At 37.8% G+C, this 26,831-nt stretch overlaps 1 protein-coding gene across 1 annotated transcript in view; it reads right to left on the bottom strand.

Annotated features, from left to right (window-relative positions):
• The window catches only part of TES (testin LIM domain protein), a 45,604-nt gene extending 23,754 nt beyond the window's left edge, over nt 1-21,850 (bottom strand). Inside the window, exon 1 of the mRNA XM_010975565.3 lies at nt 21,652-21,850. Coding sequence (XP_010973867.1) covers nt 21,652-21,678 — 27 coding nt within the window. The 5' untranslated portion in view covers nt 21,679-21,850. The remainder of the gene's footprint in view (nt 1-21,651) is intronic.
• Between the last annotated feature and the right edge of the window lie 4,981 nt (nt 21,851-26,831).

Genomic DNA, 26,831 nt, shown 5'->3' on the forward strand with positions numbered 1-26,831 from the left:
ACTCTGAAAACATCACAAAGAGACAAGTAAATGAGAGTGCAATGAGGTCATGGCAATATGATACACTCTTTCCTGCTATAACCCAATAGAAGCAGTTCTAATTAAAAATAAACACATGAGAAACAAAGAACCTAGTTTTCAAAACTACCGTTAGCAGCTAAAGTGATTAGAGAGTTTCAGACTGGCAATGAACCTATTTTCCTTAGGGGAATTTCATTAAGAGAAATGATTTTGTAGCTAGAAATGAAGCTATAAAAACTCAACCTCCCTGACACCTAGCATTGAAGAACTTTAACTTATGCCACTTACTGGATGGGAACTTCTTCCATAATCTTACCTTCTTTTATCAACCTCTGTTAGATATAAAAGCACAAAACCACTCAAACAACAGAGATCTGTGATTCACTCCAGCGTTTTCCCTGTTTTGTAGATATGCCTAGTTTCAGACCGAGTTATGATCCAGAATGCAATGTGTTCTCTAACCCTGTTCAGTTCAATTTATATGGTAAAACTGCACCCCAGCAGACATCTCTACTGGTGTGAGGCAACTTCCCACTCCAATTTAGGCATCTAAGTACTTGCTATCCTGTTTCACAAGTTAAATATATATCAAATGAAGTGAAAGTTCTACTCTGTAGTAAAGTAAGTTTCAGAGCCAGAGCTGCCCCCGGCACAGTTTCTCAGGACCTATTTCCATACCCTTTTGGGCAGAGGTCACAGGAGCTGGGATTTCCCAACCCTTCCTGGTCTCAGTTCAAGGGTCTGGGACCCCATCCGTCTGAAAGGCTCAACCAATTTATCTTCCTCCTTACTCTGTGTTCAGGATTCCCTTAAGTCCAGGACCCAGAATTCTTCTCCTTTTCCCTTTTACCGCAGCACAGACTGCATCCTATGGTCAGGGTCCTTCTCCTTTCTTCAAGAGCCATGGCTGTTACTTCTTAGACATCCAGACCTTATAGGTTAGTTTCTGCCCAGGTTTCTGGACTGGAGAATTGTTGGTGAGGGGTAAGAACAGGGAAGGTGTTATTTAATGATACCCAGGGTGTGTGGGAAGGGGTGATAGAGAGGAAGTGGAACCCAGAAAGTGTTAGCTCCTTAGCTAAGGCAGCCTGGCTGTTTAGAAAGTCAAGTTCATATCCCAGGACTAATATAAACACCAAGATATGTATTCTTATGTATAACATGTCATGAGAATTAGCTACATCAGGTACTAAGGAAATGATCAAGAATTATATGGCTAAACAGAGAATGGTAAAAATGTAGAATGAGCACTTGAAGAGAGTCAGGAAACTGTGATCTGGTCCCAAAGTGTCACTGCCAAGTCCAGTGATTTTAGAAGTCATTTTTCTTCTCTGGGCTTCTTCCAGATAATGAAGGCACTGAACTAGTTCAATTCTAAGACACCTTTTAATTCTAAAATTATGACTGAAAATCATATTTCAGATTAACTTCATCTTAGCTGTTATCCAGCATGGTCATCTGCTCAACATTTAAACACAGAAAATAACTTTTTGAGAAAACTAATATATTATTGGCTCTTACAGGTCACAATCATTTGGAATTCAGTTTGGAAGAGTAGTTTATAAAGTACACACAGGAAACAAAATATTTAAGTTCTGAGGGATAAGACACAGTTCTGTTGCACATAATTATTTCAACAGCAAATGTGATACAGTATTCCCTGCAGAGTCAACACTTGGTGCCTAAAAACACATGTTTTTCATAAGCACACAAGTCCCAAAGCTATCTACTTCATATAATTTTAGTAACACATTCTGGCCAGCATCAATACAAGGATATGACAGATTAATTTTTCTTCTTCAGTGTCCAAGAAAACAGGCCCTTTGGATTGACTATATTCGGAAAAACTACAGTCACGCTTTAGGAATACCTATCAAGGTCCTTTGAAAAACTTAAAATGACTGTACAATATTTATCCTGAAATACTAGTCATAGACAAATAAGACTTTTTAAGTATCTTTAAAACTATAGGATCCAGATACTAAACTTATAGCACTATGATCTGTGCCTTCAAACATCCTTCATCTCCTGCTTGCTTTAGGGTAAGCAATGGGAATGGGATCAATTTCTCCATATTCATAATTTCAGGCAACCAGATAGGTTGGCAACATTTCAGGTGACCCTTCTGACACAGGAAAGGGTATTGCATTACAGATAACTTAAAGAAAAAGGAAAGAAGAGTAGGAAACATCTGGTATTTCAAACACAGTCTAAGTTGATTTCAAGACAATTTGGGTCTGGAAGATATTATTCAGTATTCACGGTGAGATCATCTGATTCATGCTGTTTTCATGACCAAATTTCCCTCTGGAGCAAAAAATCATATGTGGTTACTAAATAAGCAAGTGTTACTAAGACTTCTTTAATCATCTTGGAATGAAGCTGACCAAGGTAGATGATATGAAATACACATATATTCTCTCTCTCTGTACATGTGCACATCTATTCATCTAACTGTACACATATATGTATACACACATAACTTCACTTTACACTCTTAAAGAAGCATTTAGATCCTTTTCACACAAATGAATATTCTGGACAAAGGAACTATATTTCTAAATAAAAAATTCCTCTCAGCACAAGGCTCTTTTAGAAACCTGGTAAAATCTGTGAAGTATTCCCTACCTCAAAATGATATATTTTGATTAATCCCTGACATAAGATTTTAAACTGTTTTAGATTTTTAGCCCATTGCTTGTTTCTCAGTATCTACTAAAATTTTTAGTAACCATCCCCACAAAAAAGGTTAGGTTACACAGAAAACGAGTCTTAAATATAAAAACAGAGGTACCCTTCAACTTTTACACAGTTTGCCAAGTTTTTTAGGTAAGAATACAAAGAAATAATTTATTGTGATTAAGAGCTACTATAATCATTCCTAGTAAAATTGCTGTATCTTTTTCCTTGCTCATAAGAACAAAAACTTTCCATCTCTCACTTAAGTCTGAAATACATGAGGAAGAATGAAGAAAAATTCATCACCGCCCACATAGTCACCCAAACCAGGACCAGGAGGCCCCTTTATCCTTGTCTATGCCATGCTTTTTATTCTAAGTCTTGTTGGTCTCTTCTCTAGAAACTACACAGTTTGTTCCCTCATCCCTCCACTCTTCATGTTCAAACTTTTATCACCGCACCCTCCAAACTGATCACTCCCTTTGTATGACATCATAGTCCTGCTCCCCAAATTATTTTAATAAAACCCAAGGATGATCACAGCATCCCCCTCAATAGGTGCTTTTAATGAGTTCAATGAATTTCACAGCTCTTAGCCAGGCAGAGAAGGGCCTGGCACCCTTCGACCTGGCACCACCCTCATTCCTACGACTCCCTTCTTCTCACCCCTCCCCTCCAGCCTTGCTCTCCTTCTAAAGGAGCTTTTCTCTTGCCTGGATCTCACTTCCTCTCTCCTCTGTCTGGTAAAATCCTACTCTATAGACCCAATTCAAGTATCAGTTACCCCATGATACATTTCCTGAACTATTCTCAGCAGAGTTCCTCTGAATTCTAATTGGTCTTGCTCCAAATTCTATTATTTAGTCTTTTTCTATACTGTAACTGTTTATACATCAGTTTACCCACTAGACTGAGTTTTTCCTTCATATTTGAAATCCTGATGCCTGCCGCAGAGCCTGCGATTTATAGAAATGCCACAAGTTTTGTCTATTTAATACTTGTTTTAATTATCAAATGATCTATGACATAGCACCTTTACTCCAGGGAACTCCCACTGTTTTTCAACAACAACAACAACAACAACAAAAATTGATGGTAGGGGTGGTGATGATGATAATAACAGCAGCAAGTATTTATGAGCAATTATATTGTCAGGCATGGTTATGAGATTTTTATATGGATCATCTCACCTTATCTTCATAACAATCCTATGAAAGCCATTGATTATTATCTGAATTTTCATCCAGATGAAGAAACTAAGGCAGAAAACTATTAAGTGGCCCAAGGTCAGGTGCACTGCAGAATGCCTGTTTCTTAACCACTAAACATAGGTCATGGAAAGATCCTGGTTTAGATAAATATTTAGTAAATTAATTTTTTAAAATAGAAAGAAACAAAATTTTTAACTTGAGAACAAAGGATTACAGCCAAGAATAAACTAATCAATTAAGGGCCTTTAGTTGTCAAGACCACTTACCCAGAAGCAAGTGGGAAGAAAACTCACAGATTCTAGGATTCATTTCCACATCCCTTCAGCTTTTCAGTGCGCGAGGTACAAAGCCAAGGCCCTGCGTGAATCTATATCATAAAACCTACTGTAAGACAAATGGACTGACACCTTTTTGTTCACACATAGTAGTAAATCATCATTAACAAATCATTGTGTTGGGAAAGAAAAGGAAACAAGTGATCTTTCAGTCTATGCAGTTTATAATAAATTCTATTCTGGAGATACTCAATCAATCTTCCTGGAACTTTAATGAATTAAACAGATAACTCCCACCCAATCTTCCCCTACATTTCTTAAGACAGTACCAGTATTAGGTAAGTGACAAAGGGACAATCACCAAGGCAATTTGTCTACTTTGGTCTGGGATATAATCAAATTGCAGGCAGAATACCTAAAACATCTACACAACCTCAATAAATAAGGTAACATTTTTGACGAAGCTCGAAAGTAGATCCTGCTGCTTTTTTCCTAAGAAACAATAATGAATTTCAGTTTTGGTAGGATACCTTGAAGCAATTCTAATTATGCTTTTTTTTTTTTAATGAGCACCAGTGGCTGCTATGGTGGAAGTGGTAGCAAAAATACTTCAACCACCATTTGTTAAGACATTACTACCTGCCAGGCACAATACATATACCATCTCATTTAATGCCCATGGGCAAGTGTTATCACTCCTATTTCACAAATAAGGACACTGAGATTTGGAGAGATTGAGTTATTTATCTAACACTGACCAGCTATCTTGTAGGCAATCTGCCAAGTGCAGAGCTGAGATCTGAAACTTGGCATTTCTGACTCCAAATCCTGAGCTCTTAACTACAAAGTCACCATTTTTTTCTCTCCAAAATGAGACTTTGAAGACAAGTAATATTTTAAATGTGCAATATTCCTCATCTGTAACTTCGGCAGGACTATAGATTTTGCTCTGAAAGACTGCCTATCCATCACCAGTCAGGAGCTCCTCCTTCCTAGACAAGTCTGAGACTGATTATAAGAAACCTGAGTGTCTGCACACCAGCTGCATTAGCACTGAAGGCCCTGAGTAGTTATTTACACACACAAGACGACCCTCAGAAGAATGGGGCATGGGTCAAGGTAAATATCAAGGGGCCTGATGCAAAACAGCTCTGTTATAGCAAGAGGAAAAATGTTGTTAAAGAAACAATACAAATACAAATGAGCAAATTAAATCTCAAAGTTGAAAGATCTTTATTTGAAACATGTAGACTTATCACTAGTACTGAAAATTATTGACTATATTATATAGAAGATTCCATACATTTATGCAGTAGCCAGGGGAGATACAATAAGGCAAAAACTGCAATAATCCTTTTCAATTTTATTTCGAATCACTAAATTTCTAGACTTATAATGGAAAACCTCTGTATTAGTTGCAAATTACCCTAAAACTTAGGGACTGAAAATAACAAACATTTATCATCACATAGTTTCTGTGGGTCAGGCAGCTGAGAGCGCCATACCTAGGTGGGCTGGCTCAAGGCCTCCTACAAGGTTGCAATCTAGGGTCAGCCAGGACTGCAGTTGTCTCTGGCTCCTTATGACATGGCAGCTGGTTTTTCCCAGTGCAAGTGATCCCAACAGAGAGCACCAAAGGCAGAAGCTGCAGTCTTTAATCTTGGAAGTGAGTATCACCACTTCTGCCATGTTACATTCCTTGGCAGCAACTGACCAGGTCCAGGCCACACTCAAGAGAAGGGGATCTTGTATATATTTCCCTGTGCTATACCGTGTAATCTCGTTTATCTATTCTACATATGCCTGTCAGTATCTACAGACAGATAGATGGAACTCCCAGTCTATCCCTTCCCACCCCCATCCCTTGACAACCACAAGTTTGTATTCTTTGTCGGAAGTGGGAATCAATGGAGACCATCTTAGAGGCTGTCCATCACAATCTCTATTCTATTTTGATTTTAAATGCTAAGACTGATTTGTGATGAGACAGACTTTACAAAGGGAGGCGATACAGGGTATGCTTATCTACCACCCTTGCCTTTATTTTTTTTCCATTTCAAATATTTAAATGTCTCCCACCCAAATGTGCATAGGAAAACAAAACTTTGCTCCTTCCTTATAAATGCTCTTATTCCCCTTAATTTGTTAACTATTCCTCAGTCAGGACCAGGGAACAGTCTTCTAGAAGACAGGTTGGAATATGATTTTTAGTCTCTTAAGTTTTATTCTATAACCATCTCAACAAATATACACACTTGTGTACACACATATACACATACATACTTGTGTTTTAGAACACAGTCACAAACCAGAGTTATAAAATATCAGGTTTGATTAGCAAGAAATTTCTAGAAGTATATTTAATAGAAGTTTTTCACAATTTAAATAATATGCCATAGTCCTCCTTAATAAACAAAGAATAAAAAGGGAAAAAGATTCATATAAACCTTATTCTATTACATAACTCCCGGTGGTGGAAAGTAAAGGAAAAAAATATATAACATTTCCTTGTGATATCAAAGTGTAAATTACTTGATTCAAATTAGGTAGTATTTACAGTTAGCAGTTCATAACTACCTATTCAGTACTGCTTACTTACTCAAAACCTAATGTATCCTCACAATATTATTAGGGATAAAATAATTTAGGTTTTTTTTTTTAAAGATTGCCCTTATTTTAGGTAAGCAAATTATAAAAAGAAGTGTATTGTGTCTGTTCAGTTTGCTGGTTCCTTGTAAACATTTTCCCAACTGACTACTGTCAAATTATTTTTAAACAATTACATAAAGGCAGTCACTTGAGATGATCACCAATAAAATACCTCTTCTGTGAATTCTACTCAAAAAGGGCCTCCTCCTAAATCTGGTATTTTGAGAAAGACAATGCAGGCTATAAAAATGTCACAGTTAACAGCTCGGACTGCTGAGGAAATGGCCTGTTAATTAGGACTGGCTGAGCTTTGGCTCAGTGCAAAGACTCCGTAATGCATGTGCTTTTTATACACAGCCCTCAAAGTCTCTCAATTATTAGCTATAAAAGGGATTTTTTAAACTATTCCAAAAGGCATCTGTAGGAGTCTCTTAAAAGAATTTAGATCATGACAAACAATTCTAATTTGGTCTTGTGTCACTACCGCCATAGCTAGCTCTAAAGAGTGGATCCCACAGAGAGTACTGTGTGCTGAGAAGCTTTTATTGACTGTATATCCCCAAATTTGAATATTGCCATCATTTTTTGCCATGCCTAAGGGCCACAGTAGTATTTCTGTAGGAGTAACCTGTTATGACAGATGGGTGAGGGCACGGGGAGGGTGACTGTACAATTAAGTGATTTACTGCCACTAACTGCCTACCTAATCAGGGCATATGCAGGAAAAGAGGACAGGGGAGGTGCTTTCAGAGCCAGAATGAGGGAAAGGCCTGTGGCAATGGTTGACAGAGCTGTTAAGAGGAGGCACCCAGGGAAGCAGGAACATCCAAGAGAACCTGGAGAGAAAGCCCTGTGGAGAAAAGGCACAGAAAATTGAGGGGTAAAAGGTGCAGAAAGACAATCTTCTCATTTTCCACTTGTGCCCACAATTGGGATTCAGGTGCTCTTAGAACAAAACCAAAGTCTTATAGCACAGATAGGGGTCTTGGAAACTGAGAAAGGAGGGGAGAGATGCAGGAATTCTACTGCCAGATGCTTTATGCTTATTTACTTACCATCTAGCCTCTTCATATCTTCCGTTACTCTGGAAAAAATGAATTATGTTTTCATGGTGTGCTCTGTAAACATAAGAGCTTTAACTAATTCTTGACTCATCCTTTGATTTTTGATCTATTTAAAAAGTGGTTTGGATTCACATGCTTTTTATTCTATATTTAAACTATAGCCCAAGGACTTCCTCACTACAAAAGGTATACAGACGTTATTTTAGATTTGTCTAGTGTTCATAGTGGCTTAAAATAACAACCATTTATCTCTAGTTTCTGATCATGATATTCTGCTCATGCTTCTGCAGTTTAGCACCTTGGGCTGGGTTCAGCTGGATGGTTCTGGTCTGAGTTGGGCTCACTGTATCTGCAGTCACTTTTCAGGTCAGCTAGGGACAGCTGGTGTGGGAAAGCCTCTGCTGAGATGTTTCATCTGTTCCATGTGGTCTTTCATCCTCCAGCAGGCTGGGCTAGGCTAGTTCACACGGCAGTGACAGGGTTCCACGAAAGTAGTTAGACGCAAACAAGCCCTCTTGAGATCCAAGCCTCAAGAGGAACACATACATATCCCTTCTACCATAGTTTACTGGCAGCCCAGATTCAAAGGGAAGCAAAATAGATTCCATTTCTTAATGGAGGGTGCTGCAAAGATTGTGGGCATTTTTGCAATTTACCAAAAAAACTGTGAAGAAGAGTCCGTTATAGAAAACATACCTGTTTCCTATACTGGACCAGAGTAACTGGTAATGTTAAATCAAGTGCCCCCTTTAGAGAAGCTAATCAGTATAGCTTTGAATCATTCCCACAGTGACTAGCATGACACATACTCAAATTAAGTACTAGAAACAAGTACTTATACATTTGTATTTTTACCATAAAAATTAAAATCACAGTAACCTGCAAACTACAAAAAGGAAAAATTAAATCCAGTAATTTTATACATCCCAATTATTAAACTTCAAATATTCCTTTGTGTCCAACAAAGCATCAAGTATCAATAATTTTCTGAACGTGTGCTGTCATAAAATTCTTGATGATATGTTCAAGTGCCCATTAAATGGTTTGAAGATCTATAAAGGATTTTCTTCCCTCTAAATTGGATTTCTTGCTAATGATTGTGATACATCTGTTTACTATATGTGCAGGCACCATACTTTGTGCTTTAAAATGTTCACCTCAATTATCCTTATACCCCTGTGAGATAGATAGTTGTAACTTATTTTCAGATAAAGATCCTGAGGTTTAAAGGGTTAAGTAATTTTGCCAAATTCACACAGCTGGTAAGTGCCAGGACTACGAACTGAACCCAGAATTCCAAAGCTGATAATCAAACTTTCTGCAGTTTGGGTGCTTCAAACATTTACTTATTGATACTAAGGTCTAGCTAAACAAAACCAATCAGAGAACATTAATAATAACATTGATCAAGTACTTGCTATATGTCAGGCACTGTTCTAAGTGTTTACATGCATTACTTTATTTAATCTCACAATAACCCAATAAGGAGGTACTATCCATGTTTTACAGATAAGCTCCCTGAAGCCAAGGAGGCTAAGAAACTTGTCCAAATTTCTAGGGGAGTATCAAACTGGGATTCAAGCCCATGAAAGTTCTGTTCTGCTCACTTCTCAACTCCCTGTTTTCCAGGGGAGTGGGCAACAGTGGTCCACTGGATGATTCTATCCTCTGGCTTGATTTCAGCTGTTCCATGAGAAAAGTGCCAAAAAATAACATCTCTGTTGTTTTTACCTGTGACATCTTAAAAGCAATATGGATATTAAGGCCACACAAATCTGTCTTGCCTCCCTCTACCATTAATTTCTGCCTATTTCTCTTGGGATAATTTTCTGTTCTGCTATCACTGGCAGAGTCGAACACACAGCATCATTTGAATATTTGTAGACTCTATTTTCAATTTGTTGCAGTACTTAAAATGTCAGATTTTGTAACTCCTCTTAAAAACCTTTGGCAACTTGACATTTTCCTGAGAAATAAGTTCTATATTTCTTCACCAGGAGATCATTTGACCTGGCTGGGATGAATCTGGGAAGGTCTCAAAATTAACAAAAGAGTGACTGGATTTAAAAAGGACCCTCTAAAAATCAAGTAAGGGATACTACAAAGCTAATTTTCCTTCAGAGTTTTCCACAAGGGTCAGAGACTACCCTGCTTTGAAATATCAGTTATCTGTGAAACTATGCAGAATATCTTCTCAGAAAAGATTCTTGACACGTGAGAGATCTTCAGAAAAGTACACTTAAACCCCCAAATTAAAAAAAAATACATATATACTATAGAATACACGGTAGACTGAAGTAATGATCCCAATTCTTCGTTTTCCAGTTGCAGTATTAAACATCCACACCCTTGCCTCATAGTCATTAGACTGGACTTTTCCGCCTCTTGACTTTGAGCTTGGACATGTGACTGCTGTGGCACAAGGTGAGGCTTAAAATGTGCTCCTGCAGTGGTTCATGCACTCTGCTGCTCCAGACTTTTGCTTAAGGTGTCCAGTGAACTAAGGAAGATGAAAAATATGTGGCGCCAACGTGCTTCCAACCCAGAGCTTGGAGCCAAGCCCAGAATACCAAGGGCTTACTGACTGTTTGCAAGCCATGTTTCTTGGTTCATGCTATGTATTCTTCCTGGAACGCCTTCTTTGCCTACTGAAACTTTATCTATCCTATAGGAGGTTAGTTTGAATGTTGTTTCCTCCATGTTGTTGTTCCCAGTCCACTCAATTAAAGTTAATTACTTCTGCCTCTGAGACTTCATAACACAGTAGTAACCCCTTATCCATAGTTTCACTTACTGCAGTTTCAGTTACCCATGGTCAACCAAAAATATCAAACAGAAAATTCCAGAAATAAACAATTCATAAGTTTGTTCTGAGTAGCATGATGAAATCTGGAGCCTTTACTGTGTCCTGCCCTGGACATGAATTACCCCTTTGTCCAGATTATCTACCTAGTTAGTTAGTCACTTAGTAGCCAACTTGATTATCAGATTGACTGTTGAGATATCGCAGGGCTTGTTCTCAAGTAACCCTTATTTTACTTAATAACGGTTCCAAAGCACAAGAGTAGAGGCGCAGGCAATTCAGATATGCCAAAGAGAAGGTGTAAAGTGCTTCCTTTAAGTGAAAATGCGGAAGTTCTCCATTTCACATGGGAAAAAAAATCATATGCTGACGTTGCTAAGATCTAGGAATCCTCTATCCGTGAAATTGTGAAGGAAAAGGAATCCATGTTAGCGTTGCTGTCACACTTCAAACTGCAGAAGTTATGGCCACACAGTGCATGCTAATTGCTTAGTTAAGATGGAAAAGACATTAAATTTGTGCATGGGAGATAAGAACAGAAAACGGGTTCCAATTGATGGCAGTATGTGGTGCCAGAAAGCACAGGGCCCATATGAAGACTTCAGCAAGGGATCCCCTAAAATGAGTTACACCATTCAGGAACAGGTTTGGACTGAAAAATACAATAATTACTGGAGAGGCTGCGTCTTCCAGTTAACAAGCCACTGCCGCATTTCCGGCAAAGTTGAAAAAATTGAATAAGGAGAGAGGCCACATCCACAAAACTTCTAGCACAGTATATTGTTACAATTGTTGTTACAATTGTTCTGTTTCATTATTAGTTACTTACTTCCTGTGCCTAGTTTATAAACTAAACGTTACCAAAGGTATATATGTAGAGGAAAAAACAGTAGACATAAGTGTTTGGCACTATCTGGGGTTTCAGGCATCCACTGGGGGTCCTGGAACATACCCCCACCAACAATGTGGGGAATACTAGAGTTGCCTGTATTCCTATTATTGCAGTGCTACTCAAAGTGTGGCAGTCTGCAGACATTTGGTTACCAGTCTGTGATGAGACATAACAGAAACTGAGAGAAAGCAATTAGGAATTGTTAAGCAATTGGACAGTAATTCTGTCTGATGCACTTAGGTTTTTAAAAATGGGCCTTGTGTGTGTCTTTTTTTCCTTTTAGTAATTCATTTTTACTGTGTTCTTAAAAATATCAGCCCAAGACAGATTCAGAGTTTTGAAAAAAATGGTTCCTCACCATAGATACTTTGAGCAACACCGTATTATAGCACTTATTTCATTCTATCCAGCATTGTAGTTAATTTAGGTATCTGTTCTTGCCCACTAGCTAGCCTGCCTGCCTTTCTTCCTTTATCCGCTAATGCTGATATCACAGTGTTTGAGGGGGGAAAAGCTCAACAGGTGATATTGATAGAAATGGAGTTTAGATTCTGTAATCTTACATTTAAACTGACTTTTTAACATTCTCTATGAAAAACAAAGAGTGACTTTGTTTTGTTTAACCCTCAGTTATTTTTATTATATAGCCAATACCCCATAAAGAAAATAGATTCTTTACCTTTACTTTATCACTCATTCTATCAAGACTTCCATGATATCACACTCATAGGAATAAAAATCCACCTAACATTTGTGTGATCATTTTGCAATGAAATATGACATGACTTTATCTTCAAATAAAGCAAGGGCAAGCTCATGGTGCCTACAGACTTATTAATGGACTCAGCACCAAGGTATCAATGCTAGGCTTTCAGCCTCATTTTTGCTGGGCTCATTGTTCTGATAAGAAGCTATGCAGCAGACACCCTGAAACCCCCTTTTACAATTTGCATGGTGGTCAGAATGCCAGTGTAATAAGCACAGGCTGAGTCACTCATATTTCAGGGTGATACACCATTTCAGAGATACTGTATTTATCTAGTAGTAGCCTGGCTGTCACTTGGTAGATAAGCTCTCAGCTGTCCTCACTGCCTGGCTTCTCCTATATTTCCCCACTTAAGCTGTGCTCAAATCCAAGGAGTCCTGCATTCTTGGCAGATCACCTACCAAGGATCAGAGAATTTGGTAATGCTAAACTAAGCTCTTCTCCTTTGTTGAATATGACCAAAATAAAAGTAGTGATACCTAGAATCAACTAGTTCTTATAGCTATATACTCACTGTGACAGAAACATGAAAATATGTCCACAGCACTGTTCCCAAATTACACCTAATTTCTTTTTTGTCTTCTGTCACTTTCTGTTCTTTCTTAATGTTTTTGTCACTGGCAAAGAATAGTGATTATAGTGGTTGATTGAGAAGAAAGAAAGAGAAAAGTAATTGAAAAGTCATTTTAGGCTCATAGCATAAACTTGTATTAGAAAATTACAGTCATGTATACGTTCATCTAATTTCCCATTATTTAAGCAGGGAGTTAGGTAGATCAGGTACTTAGAAAAAAAACGTAAAACTAATTAAACATAACTGGAATTCTTTTAAAGGAGAATCAAAGACTGGAGCTGGAGAGCTGAAAAGCATAACTCTAATTTAATTCTCTAATAGTGCTTAACGCAAGTTTCAATACATGATTTTACCCAAAGACCAGGGGTGCATTTATCAAATAGCAAATTATTTTTCCTTAAAATCCTGAATATCTATGAGGTTGTAAAACCTGTTTTCAATTTGGTTCATCTTTTCTTTATTTTCCTCTCCTTGAAAAAGTTGATTTCATAATTCATAATTTTTATGATGGTCCCTAAACATCACTTTGTAAAAAGCAAAATAATTTCCTGTATGTACTAAGTATCAATGATCTAATAAACAGATTTTTGAAAGCCATACATTCAGTTACCACGACAGCAGTTACCAAACAAAAATTAGTAATGACTAAAAACAGTAAACACAATACAGGAATGACTCTTATAAGGCATTTATAATCAGGAAAAACACTTTGTCTATAGATTTTATAGGTGTAAGATTATAACCATTATAGCCTTATCCATTCATGAGCTTTTTCACATTCTAATACATAAAAGCTGCTTTTGCATTTATTTTCCACTTGCCATTACTTAAGATAAATAATAAGTCCTAATTACAAAGTTTGCAAAACCAGGAACCAATGCCAAGAATCACCACTAAAACAGCCTGTTCTGTATTAGAAATCTAGTGTACCCCTCACCTTTAAAGAGTTCACTAATGGGTATAATCAAGCTTCCTCAGTTATCAGTCATGCTTACTTTTATCATTTATTTTGTCATTTACTTTCATTTACATTTTTTTTTTGCTCTGTCATTCCTCTCAACAGTATAAGTTCTGTAATACAAGGCACCTTGTCTTTTTGTTCATATTATACACCCAGAGTGCTTTCCACATAAACTACTCACATAGTTTTTAAATGAATCATCTCATTTTAGGAGAGAGAATTTTTAAAGACAATAAAAGCTCCATTATTTTTCATTTTCCTGTAATTAAATACCAGGGAAAGTGATGCATGATGCCTAGGCTTATTTGACTCATGTCAATAGAGCAGTTTACATGCCTTCGAAGCTTTATACTACAGATTTAAATGAATTAAACTTAATGTGTTCAAACATCCCACAATATTAAAAAGGTAAACTAAGTAAAAAGAAGCTGAAAAATATCTAAGATCTATGGAAAAAAGTTGCAATTATAAGTTCCCTCATGGAATTCACAGAAGTGTATAACATTTATACACTATGCCATTTCATTAAAATCACACATATTTATATATTCTTGGCTTGTGTGATTCTTAAGCATTGTGGAACATTATTATACTTGATAAACTATTGATAATATTTTCCACAGTCAAAAAGAGTAACAGGATTTGAAGAAATCTTAGAAATCACTTGGTTCCTCTATTGATTTTATATATATATATATATAGTATAGTTGGTTTACAATGCATTAATTTCTGGTGTTCAGTATAGTGATTTAGTTATGTGAGTGTGTGTGTTTCCTTTCATATTCTTTTTCATTATAGGCTATTACAAGGTATTGAATATAGTTCCCTGTGCTATACAGCAGGACCTTGTTGTTTATCTATTTTATATATAGGAGTTAGTATCTGCAAATCCCAAAACTGAGATCCAAAGTGGCCAAGATCACAAAAACTAGAGGGGACCCAGATCTACTCTCAATCCAGAGTGATTTTAATGACATCACACTGATAAATAGAAGTGAGAAAGCTTACAGGACATCTTTCTGTATACTACAGTTCTTTATCTATACTGGGTACTTACTAATTTTTCTAATTTCTGAACACATTGTGGTGATTTGGTTTGTTAAAAAACTTATATTCAAATTAGCATAGGGCCAAACTATATTCCTACTTCTGGTTCTCAGAAAAAGAACATAGGAAGTCGTACTCCTACCAGTTCATTATCCTCTTCCTACTATATAGGTCCCTCAGAGTAACCCTGATAGTCCATGATGTTAATTCCATGCTTACAATGCTGATGCCATTCTGGAGCTCGGTGAGAGCCTCATGAAATACCTCATCATTTGGGTGTTTCCTATTGCTTCTCAATAGATCTTCTTGTATGAGGAATGGTGAATTTCATACAACAAAATAGTTCTTCTAGCACTGAGTTTACTTTTTGTTGTTGTTGTTTTTTTAACTCTCTATTCTTAGCCATTCCAGTGGCACTTCGAGCTGCCATTTAGGTCTGCCATTCCAGTGGCACTTTGAGCACTTTGCTGCTAGAAGAAAGAGAGATTTAGCCTACTATGCTATGTGTAAGGCCTTCTGTCAAAGCCTTTCTCCAAGGTTCAGCAGGTAGCAAAAACTCTCCTACAGCCCAACCGTAAGTGCCTCTATACAGTTACAGATGTCACGGGTTGAAATCCCAAAGCAGAAAGCCAAAAGTAGGGTCATTATTGTTCAGGACCATATTAATTGCTAGGAGGCAGCATTATCACTGCTCCCAACAAAAGTTGGGAAGTTGGAAGAATCCTAGAAGATATGGCCCAGAATATTATTGGAGCTTATGGAATCTCTTTGCCTGTAAAAGTCTCCCAGAAGTTCCTTTTCATGATACTTTTACTTGTTAAGACTTTGTCTGTGCAAAGGTCAAAGGCAACTTACACTAAAAGGCATATATAAAATGGATAAAGTATAAATAAATTATATAAAACCAGCAGGGTTGGGGGAAAAAACACTTCCTCCAACATAATTCCTTCTAAACAAACAAAAATGTTGAAATGTACCTTAGATTATTTCTCTTTTTATATTAGGATAATTCATTCAACATATATGTAGTGATCAAGACAAGGATATCAGGACTGAGAGGCTAGGCAGCGTGATAGAAGAAGCATGCATTCTGAAGTCTATGGTTCAAGATCACAGATTATTCTGAAATTGGCAGAACCTATCTAAGCCTTAGTTTATCCTTAAAATAAGGGTAAGGTATACTTCATAAATTGCTTTGAACAGCAAACAAAATAACTATGCAAGTCTAAATAGGATATGAATTTATCTCTCAAGAAGCTTGCAATCTAGGTAAGAAGAAAACTATTATCTAGAGTAAGAAAGTGATGGAGTGTCCTAAGAGTTATGATAACATGCTTTGGGACTTCAGAAGAAAGAGATTTTGCATCTAAATAGGAACAAGAAGAAAGATTTCCTGGAGGGTGATGTGAAGAGTGTGTCTCGAAGGATGAGTAATATTTAGTATTGCAGATGAGCAATCGAAGTCAAGGAGTGAGGTGATGGTACACAGCTAATTGCCAGTAGGGACACAAATCCCTAATTCTACTTCATAGGATAGCATAATGGAGCAAAATCAAAAGAAAACTTGACAGTTCTATTCAAACCAATATTCTGAGCAAGTTAGAGAAAGTAACTTTTCATATCTAATTAATGTAACGACTCACCCATGGGTTCAAAGAGATAAAAGCCCCACTGAGGACCACTTTACTTTATTCTGACTTCTTCTCAGAACGTAACTGTCTCTGATGTAAAGCCCTGGAAGTACCATGCCCCCCCCCCCATTACCCCAAGCCTTGCCAAGGATTCTCACAGCAAGAATGGCTTCAAGCAGAGAATTCAACTGTAGATTTGAGCATCTAGGTCACTATTTAGTTGCCTTTTCCACTTCAGTCAGGGCCACCCAAGAGAAAAGGCTCATTCTAATTTCTAATGGAAATAATCTTTGTGGCTCAGTACTCTTTCTTTTTTTTTTTTTTAATTTTCATGAATAATTTTTAATGTTGATTACATGTTGAAATGATAGCAGTTTAGATATATTAGGCTAAATTAAATGTATTATTTTTTCCCTTTTTCAGTTTTATTATGTAGAATTATTACAGTTCAACTGCATATACACATTATACTGCATGTAAATACATATATACAGTATACTGCATATTTTTTTTAGTTTTCATATATGTACTAATTATTGTTTCTAAGAACAGATTAGATCTTTAGCTTTTTAAACTTACATAGTTATCAAATGAATAAAGCAAACTACAAAATAAGAATCAACAGAATGTGGTAATCCAATCACAAAGGACAGTCAAATGTGCTTACACATATTCAAGAAATCAAAATAATAATTAGTTCATTTGTGTCCTTCTTATTATTGTTATTATTTTTTAGATTCTTCATATAAATGATGTTATATGGCATTTTTCTTTCTCTTTCCAGCCCACTTAGAATGACGATCATCAGGTCCATCCATATTGTTGCAAATGGCATTATGTTACTCTTTTTTATGGCTGAGTAGTGTTCCATTGTACATATGTAGCACATCTTCTTTATCCAATCATCTGTTGATGGACATTTGTGTTGTTTCTATGTCTTGGCTATCGTAATTAGTGCTCTATGAACATTGGGTGCATGTGTCTTTTTGAATTTTATTTTTCTTTGGATATATGCCCAGGAGTGGGATTGCTGGATCACGTGGTAAGTCTATTTTCAGTTTTTTTAAGGAACCTCCATACTGTCCTCCATAGCGGCTGCACCAATCTACACTCCCACCAACAGTGTGGGAGGGTTCCCTTTTCTCTACACCCTCTCCAGCATCTATCATTTGTAGACTTTTCAATGATGGCCATTCTGGCTGGTGTGAAGTGATAACTCATTGTAGTTTTGATCTGCATTTCTCTGACAATTAGCGATGCTGAGCATTTTTCACGTGCCTATTGGCCATCTGTATGTCTTCACTGGAGAATTGCTTGTTTTGGTCTTCTGCCCATTTTTGGATTGGGTTGCTTGTTTCTTTGATATTAAGGTGTATGAGCTATTTGTATATTTTGGAAATTAGTCCCTTGTCAGTCACATCATTTTCAAATATTTTCTCCCATTCTGTAGGTTGTCTTTTCGTTTTGTTGATGGTATCCTTAGCTGTGCAGTTCAGTACTCTTTCAATTGCAATCACTTGGTTTCACTTTGTTTTTCTGGCAAATGACAGAAGCTTTCAAAACATTTTTGGATGTTGAGAAAGGGGATTTTTAGTGACATGTAATCTTTAAAATATACCTCATCTTTTTAAAACAAAATTAAAGAAACAAAAGAGTCCTAAGGAAAAAAAAATATGCAAGACATTAGGAGGGATCAAAAGATGGAGGTTGGAAAAGAGGCTAACAATGAACAAGGTGTAAAATTAAAAGCCCTGCAGCAATTCCAGGAAGCATAAGGGAGTTACTGGAGTTCTCTTTCTTTCTGGTATGTTTTTAAAGGAGAAAAAAAAAGTGATTCTCAAGGGAGAGTAACACAGAAAGGAAAGAGGAAAACAGCTGGCTGTGGGCCATGATTTACCATTCACCACAAAATGAGACTCTGTTTCTGCTTCTCAAAGGCCATTGTTTTTTCCAAGCAGACATAGGCTCTACTTAACACAATGTCAATTATAATGAAGAGACATAAGACATAAGGAAGAGATCTAGACAAATAACTCAGAAGACAGGGCAAAGACATAAAAGTCAAATTCTACTCTTAAAATATTACTAAAACAAAAACTCTGTATAACCGAAATAGCTCCCACATCCTAGCAACAGCTCACTTACTTCAAACAAAATATAGCAAAATCTAATTATAAAAATGCCTTCTCTTTATGATGATGTGTTTAACTGATAATTAATCCAAATTTGTGCAAATGATATGGACAACCAAGTTCTCCTTTTATAGACCAAGAATCCTATAAAAGTATCATCCACCTAAGTGGTTGTGAAGTAAACACAACCCTCTTTAATTCTTTTTATATGAAATGTTAACAGGAAAGGAAAGTAACATGTGTCATCTGCCTGGGGAAAAATTCTTATGAAAACAACAGTACAGGGTTATAGAAGGAAAAAATGTAACATATCTTAAAACAGAAGTAATGGTTGTTTCTTTGTTCCAACTTCCAACCAGGCTTTTTAAAGGTACATTCAAACCATCACTTTTCTTATATACCCTGGTCAAAAAGACCGGAGACCTGAAAACTATCTAGGTACCAAAATAGGGTAACAAGGCTCTGCTCATAGATCAGAGATGACCTTGCAATGTTTTCTTCTTCTGGTGTGTTAGAAAACAATTTCCAAAGGGAATGCAAGTTTCTTTTTGAGATTATGAAGTGTTTTCCTGGGACTTCTAAATTCTTTGTACTGGGAAACTTTTTGTTGAATCCACAGAACATTAAGTCTGTCAAGGGTCCTACAAAGGCACAGAAAGAGTAAGCTTGGCAGTCAAATTAGACATCTTTGGGATCTTTCAGTACTTTCCAATTTATTGGCTGAGGACCCTGTCCTGAGAATAACCAGTGATGACAAGGTAGTGAAACAAGGATTTGTTACTGTCATAGTACTGTCTGTAAAAGCTTTAAATTTATGGAATCCTTTTTCTTGGAGGTGGGGGAAGGAGAGGAGGATTAGAGAGAAGGATAAGATCCCTGGCTGAAAAGATAACCTTTTAAAGTAAAGAGGAGATGGAGGAGAAAAGTTACACCATATATCAAGACCATTATTTATCATAATTCACATTCTGAAACTAAGGAAATTGTCTATAAATAACGTCTGGATTTTTCCCTTGCCAGTACATATAATTCTTAACCTTGGACTTTCTCCCTCAGAATTACTTCTTTGTCTCAAATAATCTCAAAATCACTTTTAGATATTGACTCTTTTTTTTTTTTTTTTTTTGTCCTTTTAAGTAGATGTTATTTTTCGGAGCAGTTTTAGGTTCACACAAACAAAAATTCAGCAGAAGGTACAACATTCCCACATACCTCCCTCCTCCCTACAAAGTATCAATATCCCATACTAGAGTAGTACATTTGTTACAACGGATGAACCTCTATTGCCACATCATCATCCCCCAATGTCCATAGTTTATTTTAGGGTCCACTCTTGGTGGTGTTCATTCTATGGGTTTTGACAAATGTATGATATGTATCCACCACTACAGTAGCATACAGAATAGTTTCACTGCCCTAAAAAATCCTCTGTGCTTCGCCTATTCATTTCTCCCTCTCCCCCAAAGGTTGTTGACATCTAAAAAGTAATTTTTGAATCAATATTTATAAACATAGACGAGACTACCCAAATTTTACACAAGTACTAAATTAACCAGCTCTTACCCACTTGAAAAACAAAATAAGCAATGTTCATTAACAGAAAGCTAATTAACCAGCAAACAAAATGCACTCCTAGTGGTAAGCAAGATTAGCAAAAAAGTTAGTGACATCTAAAGCAAAGAAAGAGTAAGAAATCAAACAAGAAGAGAATAGAATGCAATCATACTACTCTCAGAATTTACATTGTTTTCTCACCTTTGAGTGCCAGTTCTAGCCATAAGGAACGAACTTTTTTTCCCCACTGAAAATTTTTATTTTTCGACAGCCTCCTAACCTAATATTTCCCATTTGCATACATTTTCAAAAATCCAATTCTGGGTATGAAATAGAATTAATGCTCAGGTCAGAAACTTTGTTTTTAGAAGATGAAATAATAGCAATGTTGGCAATAGCATAGTGGGTAAGAGAAGAAAAGTAGGTCCTCTCTATTTTTCCCCTTTTTCTCTCTGCAAAACTTCCTTCCTTATTTGATAAGGAGCAGCTAGCTTAAATTTACCGCAAAGTAAATATGAGCAATTCCTTGGAATGAGGCCTTTCACAAAGAACGTACACTGGAATGTGACATCAGCATTCCTTTTGAGTCATAGTTTGGTTCCCCACCCCTTTTCCAAGGAAACGGGAGATTCCCATAACCAGAGAGAGGCTCAGGTAGGTCTGAGGGTTCTGACGTCCAGAGGACAGCCAGGCAGGAAAGTCTCCTGGAGCTAAACCACTGGTGACAATCGTCCTTTGGGGCTAGCTTTCAAAGAGAGAGAACGTTTTCTCTGGAAGATAATCCTCTTCTAAGAGGGACGCAAGTAATGAATGACTGGAAAAAAAAAAAAAAGGAGAAGAAGAATAAAGAAAAAAACTCATCACCTCTGACGGTATCACCAGCCGCGGGTGCGAAGAAGTTCATTAAATTAATGCTCCCGCTATAATGGACAGACAAGCTAGGAGGGGAGAAGACACTGAGCTGTCAAAGTCACATCAGTGACCCCAAACCACAAAGACTTAATAAAGTTGAACTTCCTGAGACAGGAAGAAGTAGTGTCACGGTCTCGCCTGAACTCGCCCTAACCTCATCCTTTTCTTTTAGGGAGGCACAGGCGAAACATCTTAAGTTTCAAACACCTCCAACCGTTGAACTTGGTTAGACTGGGAGAAATGTCCCGCGCCCGCCCTTCCTGGCGCACGCGACTCTCCGACGCTCCTGGGTTTTAGGAGTTGGCGGGGCCGCCAGGCAACCCCTCTACTGGGAGGGTCGGGTACCCGGGCGCGGGACTCCTAGGAGACCCGGAGCCAGCTCGCGACCTGCGGCCCATGCGCCGCACCCACCACCCGCAGCCAGGGGGCGGCGCCCCGCGCAGGTGAAGCGGCCACTGCCCGCCGCCCGCGCCGCCCTACCTTCTTCACTTTGGCCTCCAGGTCCATGTCGTGTATCAGAGGGGTTCGTCCTCCCGTCCGGGATCTCACGCCCAAGCTCGCCGGGCCTCCGGCACCGGTGCGGCTACTGGGGGGATCTACGGGAACTCCAGCGCTGCCGCCGCAGCCACTCGCTCGCCGCCGTCAAACTTCCGCCGCCTAGTCCGCTGCAGCCGGCCTGCGGCGGGGACCAGGAACAAAGAGTTCCAGGCAACCAATGGCAGCCGGGCCCCTCAGGGCAGCCGCCAATCACCGAGCGCCGCACGCACCTTCGCGGCACTAGCGCAGCGCAGGCAAGGTGAGGGGCGGGGCCGCGTCCGGGGCGGCGCCCTGAGGGGCGCAAAGCGGTAACCTTGACCTGGTGTCTGTGGAAGCACCGGGTGTCTGCAGAAGCACCGGGTGTCTGCGGACCAGCACCTAAGGAATTGGCGACCAGCCTGCCTCAAGCTGCAGATGAGGAAGAGCCCTCCTAACCTAATATTTTTCATTTGCATACATTTTCAAAAGTCCAATTCCGGGCATTAAACCGAATTAATACGCAGGTCAGAAACTTTGTTTTTAGAAGATGAAATAATAGCAATGTTGGCAATAGCATAGTGGGCAGGAGAAGAAAAGTAGGTCCTCTCTATTTTTTCCCCTCTTTTCTCTCTGCAAAACTTTCTTATTTGATAACCTTTGCGTGTCCTTTGGCCCTTTGTCCCTGCTATGTGAAATGGTGTGAAGCTGCTCATGTGCCTTATGCTTTGATGAAGCAGTCTCCTAGCCATAAGGAGCAGCACTGGAGCACCAGAGCTGGATCCATGTCATGGCCTCATTCAGGAGCAGTTGCAATAAGTACCATTAGCATGGTGGGTCTGGAAGGATCCTAGGGATCAGTGCATTTAGGTTCCTCATTTTTCAGCAACTGTGAACTCCAGAGACAGAGGGTCCTGCCCAATTTCTTAGTCTCTTGGAGGCAGAGCTAGTGCTCATGAGTCTTTAAGCAATGTCTCCAGTATATTTGGGACTGTAAACACAGCATTTTGACTATTAGAAGTGTCCTGTTTTTAGGTTCATGGTAATGACCAAAAAAAAAAAAATTATAATGGTCATATAGCAGGTGACCTTCTAAACTGACATCTACTTTCAAAAAGGAAAAAAGTCCCAAGTCATGTAGATATTTACGTTCAGATTTCCCTCCTCTTTACCGTTGGAAATTTGGTAACTGAAAACACCCCAAATTCATTTTAGCCAACAGTTGTAACCTTTTGCTTACTTGGTTATTTGTTACTGTTGTTTAACATGAAACCAAGCAAGACCCTGCAGAACCTTCCCAGGGAAAGACCCATGGTGTCCCCAGCCTCTTGTTTATAGAAGAGCTTTTGCCTCCTAGGCCTTTCCTGAGTTCCAAAGAGCAAATTTAATCAAAGAAATGAGAAAATAGAGAAACAAAGGAAAACAGTCAAGCAAAACAAAATAATAATAGGTTAGCCATAAAATAAAGTTAGGGGCCTTAAGTTCCTTCTTAAGGGCTATAGACAATATTTCTGAGCCATATCCTTGAGTTGTTTTTATAAAAACCAGGCCCCCACCAGATGAAAACTGCTGGCTACCGGCACATAGACCCCAAACCAATTGGAACCAGAAAGTTGATGATTGAAATAGCACCCTGTTACCTCACCATCAACCAATTAGAAAATTATGCACAAGTTGATCAGGCACCCTGTAACCCATACCCCTAATGTTGCCTTTAAAAACCCTCCTCTAAAAGCCATCAGGGAGTTCTGGTCTTTTGAGCATTAGCTGCCGGTTCTCCTTGCTTGGTTCCTTGCAATAAAGGCTATGATTTACCTCACCACAACCTGGTGTCAGTAGATTGGCTTTGCTATGCATTGGACGAACAGACCTAAGTTCAATTTGGTAACAAACAGAGCATTGATTTATAATGTAAATGTTTTCCTTTTTCTATTAATAAACTAAAAACAGAATGATCAAAATGTTCATACATTTTTCTTTTCACTCAGTTAAAGTAAAACTTTTCTATCCCATTTTCCAAAACCATCCTAAAACGTTTGGACCCTTGCAAAGTTTACCCAGTGTAAGCTTCAGAGAACATGAAGTTTAGTTATGAAAAAGCAGTTTGTTCTCTTTCAGGGAGCTTAACAGATGGAAAATGTCCAGTGAAAGTTTAAATAAGGCATCAAGCAAATGTTGTAATATGAATTTTGGGCTTATTTGGTGAGATTTCAGAGACAACACTAAGAAAAAGATCTGGAAACATTTTTTTCACCATAATATTTTGCCCTTCTCCCTGTCTCCCCTGCCAACCCTCCCAGCATCACTTTGTATATCATTGGGAAGGATGGAAGTTGAAATTCAGTGATTTCTACTTAGAATCATTACTATGCCAATTATATAGATGATAACATTTAGGTAGGTAAGTGTTAAGTTAGGAGGATTAGATTTCAAGTTCTTATTTAGCTATTCAAGTGTTAAGCTAAAGGGATAGTAAGGAGTTAGAACTGGCACTGTTTGATAAGATATAGTTGATACCAGAAAAATGAATAGAAAATGACACATTTCTGAATTGATCACTTATGTAGATGATTTAGGAAAAGGGAAAATATACAATGATGGGCAGAGTTTTGTTTAGTTGTGCTTTCTTTGGGGAGGTGGAGACAAAGGGTACAGTTTTGAATATACTGGGTTTGAGATTGGGATATTGAAGTGAAGTATCCAGATATAAATCTTAGAGATGACACCTGGGCTGGAATAGTGTTTTAGGAGTCAACATCTTACATAGATTAAATAACTGAAAGCCGTGAGTGGAATAAGATCAACATGGGAGATTGCAAAATAAAAGAGAATATCAAAGACTACAGTTGAGCAAAGCTGAGCAAAAGAAGCACAGAAAGGAGATGAGGGTTAGTCAGAGGGTAAGGGAAAAAAAAATAGAGTCCCAAAAACCAAGAGAAGAAATTCAAGAAGGAATCAGTCAACAATGTCAAATTGTAGAGAAGGGTCAAATTCCCACTGGATTTAACAGAAAGGAAGTCATTGGTAAACTTGGGAAGTGCTAGCTGTCATGTGAATCAGCAACAGATATGGAGAGATAGAAGAAGTAACCAGTGATATCAAGGAGGTAGAAAATAATGGAATTGAGTGATTGGCTTGGAAGGAGGGAGGACTTAGAGAAATTGATTTTGGTGACTGGTATGATGGATGTAAATCACTCTTTAAGGTGGGAAACAGAGAAGGAGGAAGTTTGAGAAACATAAGGGGTTTCATAGTGTGTAATGATTTTGCAAGGCCAATTGGATCTGAGTTTGTCAGTGAAAAGAAACATCTGGGCTGGAGATACAGAAGACTGATTATAAATACAAAGGGACATACACATTCATATACACATATATGCATGTGTACATAAACACACACAGTCAACAGGCTGTAAACACCAGGGAAAGAAAACACCAATAGGAAAGTTTTCTATAGCATGTAAGGTAAATTTTCAAGATAAAAATGACTACACCTTTTTCCTCAATTATTAATGTGGTCCCAGGAGACCTCTTTAGAGATGTTAATCACTTATAAACACCGGTTAGAGGAACTCTTGTGCTACTGGCATAGCTATTATTGCTCATTAACAGCTGGTATAGGATTACTTACTGTTCCTTAGGGATATACCAACATTTTTCAGAGCAAACAATTACCTGTAATAAGTTTTTAATTGACCAAACATTGGGGATTGGCTAAGTAAATAATAGATGATTTATATGATAGGTTTACCTTAAGATTTTTGTAATAGTAAACAATTATGATGTTATAGGAACAAAACAGAATATAGAACTGTATATAGATTGTGCTCACAACTGTGCAAAATGCCATGCAAAGAAAAGAAACATGAGGAAAATTCACTAAAATCTCAGAGGTGGTTTGTCTGTGATTGGTGGGTCCATGGGGATTCCTTCCTTCCTCTAAAAAATATTCCATGATGATCATGACATATTTCTTAATGGAAAAACCTTATTTAAAAATATATTATTCAAAGCATTCCAGAGAGATGGTGTAGTGGCAGTATAATTTTCAATCTCCCTGAAAACCTACATTAAAAAACAAAACAAAGCAAAAAACATATCAACTGGTTAGCATAAGTAAAAGTGCATAGACTTTACAATAAAACTGGGTGACATGGTATCTCCATAAATCCCAAAACACACGAGATAAGGATAAACCACCAAGACATGAGTGTAGTAAAAATTCTGTTGGGAGAGGAAGGGAAGCAATAAGTCGGTGTCTGATGGACAGGAAAACTCAAGATGTTATTCATGATGTCCAGTTGTTCATTTTAAAACACTGACAAATTTCTAATACCTATTGAAACAGTGAAAAGTGACTGAAGGTGCTGAAGCAATTTCACTCTGTGATATCTCAAAACTAACCCACAAGGACTAGGAAGGGGTCCCACAATAAGAAAGTTTGTCAAGGGAAATCAAAATCAAGTAGGGTGAGGAAGAAGAGACAGTGGAAAGTGAAAGGCTAGAGGAGCTCTCTCCCATATGGTAGCCAGTAATCACATGTAGTTATTTATACTTAATTAGATTGACTAAAATTAATTAAAATTTAAAATTTGACTTCTTAGTCATACTAGCAATATTTCAAGTGCTCAACAGTCAGAGAGAGTAACAGAATCAGGAAATCCCGAAAGTCCTACTGCATTTTTTAGCATTTCATAAAAATAAGGGAAGGTGGAGCTCTCTGAAATTGGAAACAGTTTTCTGAGTCCTGCCTCACTGCAAAGGTTCAGGAAAATTAGTATGACAAAAAAAATGAGTAACAATAAATTATCAAGGTCAAATTCAATATAAAGTTATCATAAGAAAAGAGAGAAAACAGAGCAGAATAACTTCCCTACAGATAACAAAAGAACATCAGAAAGATGTGTCCACAAAACAGAGCAAAACTGTAAGCTATTATTTTAAAACAAGCTAAAAAAAACATTAAAAAGTTAAGGTATGTCATGGAAGAACCACACAAAGTAGAATTAGAAAAACTGAGCAGTGAGATGATAGAACTCAGGAAAGAATTAGAAATGAAGAAAACAATATTACATAAATGAAGACTAAACCAGAAAGAGCACTAGGGAAAAAAACAAGGAATGGTAAAAAAAAATTTTCTTTAAAATC

The sequence above is a fragment of the Camelus dromedarius genome, chromosome 7 (genome assembly GCF_036321535.1).
Source record: "Camelus dromedarius isolate mCamDro1 chromosome 7, mCamDro1.pat, whole genome shotgun sequence".
In the NCBI taxonomy this organism is placed as follows: Eukaryota; Metazoa; Chordata; class Mammalia; order Artiodactyla; family Camelidae; genus Camelus; species Camelus dromedarius.